This window comes from Grammomys surdaster, unplaced genomic scaffold, assembly GCF_004785775.1.
Source record: "Grammomys surdaster isolate TR1022 unplaced genomic scaffold, NIH_TR_1.0 948, whole genome shotgun sequence".
Classification (NCBI taxonomy): domain Eukaryota; kingdom Metazoa; phylum Chordata; class Mammalia; order Rodentia; family Muridae; genus Grammomys; species Grammomys surdaster.
In genome coordinates this window covers 1,083,767-1,086,781 of record NW_021605367.1, presented here as the reverse complement: position 1 = coordinate 1,086,781, position 3,015 = coordinate 1,083,767, and the positions used below count along the sequence as shown (strand labels likewise).

The window sequence follows — 3,015 nt, the reverse complement described above, 5'->3', positions numbered from 1 at the left end:
GGAGAGGGAGAGGGAGAGAGAGAGAGAGAGAGAGAGAGAGAGAGAGAGAGAGGAAGAAGAAGAGAAAAGATACATATTTATATGTAACATACGGGTGCATGTGAAGACCAGATGTTGACATTGGGTGTCTTCCTGAACCATTCTCATTATTTCCTTTTTATCTTTTGAGGTAGGGTTTCTGAATCACTGACGTGGCTAGGCCAGGCCTTTTTCTGAGACGAAAGCCCTGTTATATGTAGCTGTGGCTGGCCTGGTACTCAGTTCTCCAGCCTTAGGCTTCTGGTGCTGAGATTACAGGTGTGCTCTGCTACACACAGAAATGCCTGGTGCCTTGTCAGTTACATTTACTTCTGTACAGCTTCTCGGCAGGGTAGAACGCTGAGCCTTTAGATCCAGTCTTCTGAGGGTTCAGTGTGATGTTTGGTCTTCAGCTGTTTTCAGACCAACCCAGCCAGATTTTTTTGTGTGGTTCAAAAGAATCTGCTTCCATTAGTTGGATGGCTTGTTAAACATCTCAGGCTGTGCTTCAAGACTTGTTTTGGCCTAGGGACCTGCATTTTTAAGCTCATTTTCTTTGGTATGTTTGATGCCTACTCAATCACTGACGTGGCTTGGCCAGATGGCTAGTTAGCACCAGGACTCTACCTGTCTCTGCATGCCCAGTTCTGGGATTATTGATGTATATCATCAAACATGGTCTTTAAAAATTTACTTTTGTTAACTATGCATATATGTGTGCCACATGTGTGCAGTACCCACCGAGGCCAGAAGAGGGCGACGAATTTTTCTGGAACTTGACTTGGAGGCAGTTATAAGCCATCTGATGGGGGTGTTGAGAACTGAACTACTGTATTCTGGAAGAGCAACCAGGGCTCTTAATTTTTTAAAGCTGTCTCTTCAGCCTCACACCTGTCTTTATGTGGATGCTAGAAACTCAAACACAGGTCCTTGTGTTGAGTGGCAAGCTTCCTGCTTCCTCTCTGCTTCCTGACTCACAAAGACATAAGCTGTTGATTCCAGCTCCTGTTACCATGGAGACCCTCCCTGCCATGTCCCCCTTACTATGGTGGTCTGTATCCCCTCAAACTGAGTCAAAACAAATCTTTCAGTTTCTTCCTGTCAAGTTCTTAGTCACAGCAATGAGAAAAGTAACTAATACTTTATTGTAACTTGTCTCCTTCACTCTTGTTTTGTTTGGGAGATTTTATTTTATATTTATATTTAATTTATGAGCGTTTTGCCTGCACATGTCTATGCACCATGTGTATGTAGTACCCTCAATGGCCAGAAGAGGGTGTGGCACCTCTGGAACTGGTTGTGAGCTGCTATGTGATCTGGGAATGGAACCAGTTACTTTTAACACCAGGCCACCTCTCCAGCCCCTAAATTTCTATTATTTTTTAATTACCATAAGGAGCCACCACCCAGGACCAGGCCCCTTCACCTAGCTAGCATCAGCAGCTCCATGAATGGCCAGCTAGCTCCATGTGTCCTTGTGGACTGGCTTCACTCTCCTCCCTGACTTACTTCCCGCCCTTCCCCAGCTCTGCCAACCGTCCGGCACCTCTCTATCCTTCCACCCCATGGGAACACTGCTCTTCCTTCATACTCATAAAGACCACTCAGTAAAGGTCACCTCACCCATGGCTGATAAAGCCTGTCAGTTAGCTCTCAATCTCTCCCTAGACTACGTCTTCCCAGACCTGACCGAGAAGGTGGCTTCCATGGAAGACCCAGGCCAGGCTTCAGACCTGCCAAACCTCCCCTCCATCCTGCCCAAGATGGATCTTGCTGAGCCTCCCTGGCATATGCCTCTGGAGGAGGAAGAAGAGGAGGAAGAGGAAGAAGAGGAGGAGGAGGAGGAAGAGGAAAGGGAAGAAGAGGAGAGGGAGAAGGAAGAAGCAGAGGAGGAGGAAGAGCTGCTCCCTGTGAGCGGATCCCCAGGAGCCACCACACAGGCCCATTCCCCTTCACCTAGCTCCAGCAGCACCAGCAGCCAGAGTCCTGGGGCCACCAGACACAGGCAGGAGGATTCTGGGGACCAGGCCACATCAGGCATGGAGATGGAGGGCAGTGTGAAACCAACCTTGTCAGTGCCCTCAGTCACCCCAAGTACAGTGGCCCTGGGGGTTCAGAACTATAGCCAGGAGTCTGGGGGCACTGAGCGGCCAACTGGGGGGATAGGGGTGCAGTCTGAGGTTCCCCAGGGAGTTGGTGAGGAGGCCACAGTGGGAGCAGCTGACTTCGATGGCCAGCAGGGGGCACTGCCATCCTCTTCACTCCCACAAACAGTGCCTCCAAGTGGGACTGAGGTCCCCAGTGAGGTTCCCCTTTACCCCGGAACCCCAGACTCTTTCCCACCTGGACCCCAAGACACAGAGTCAACCCCATCCTCTGCTACCTGGGGACAAGAAGGTCTTAGTGAGCAGCCTCTGGAGGGTCGGGCAGCCGAAGCTCACTCACTAACACCATGGGACTCTACTCAGGTAAGACAGAGGTGCAAACTGCCCTTGGTGCATGAATGGGTCCTCAGGGTGTCAGCAGCAGTACGGTGTGATGGGGCCTTACCACACTTTTCCCGCCCTACCTGTCAACACCCATGTGCCCGTTATTGTTCATACACACAGGCCACAGGAGGAAAGGGCGGGGTGTTCACAAGTGTACAGGGCCAAGGAAAAGCTCTGGATGAGCCAGGCCTCTCTTTTCCTTTGTGTCTGTCACTGTTTAGCCTTATGTGCGCAGGGTGGGGACCCTGACATGGCAGCTCAGGAGGATGTGGGTGCCCTCAGCTCCCCAGACGTCAGGCTCTCCAGAGGTCTCTCCTAAGGCCCGTGTGCTCTGCTTTCTCTCTCCTGCACAGGTGATCTGCAAGGACTGGAGCAACCTGGCTGGGAAGAGCTACGTCATCCTGAACATGACAGAGAACATAGACTGTGTGAGTGCTGAGCCGGCCCATGCGGGAGGCCAACCGGGCAGAGGGAGGGGCCAGCCGGGCAGAGGGAGGGGCCAGCCGGG

The 3,015-nt window shown here is 51.7% G+C and overlaps 1 protein-coding gene across 1 annotated transcript in view; it reads left to right on the top strand.

The window, feature by feature from the left end:
- Podxl2 (podocalyxin like 2) overlaps positions 1-3,015 on the top strand; it is a 24,472-nt gene that overhangs the window by 14,378 nt on the left and 7,079 nt on the right. The window contains exons 2-3 of the mRNA XM_028782978.1: positions 1,687-2,486; positions 2,861-2,935. Coding sequence (XP_028638811.1) covers positions 1,687-2,486; positions 2,861-2,935 — 875 coding nt within the window. The remainder of the gene's footprint in view (positions 1-1,686; positions 2,487-2,860; positions 2,936-3,015) is intronic.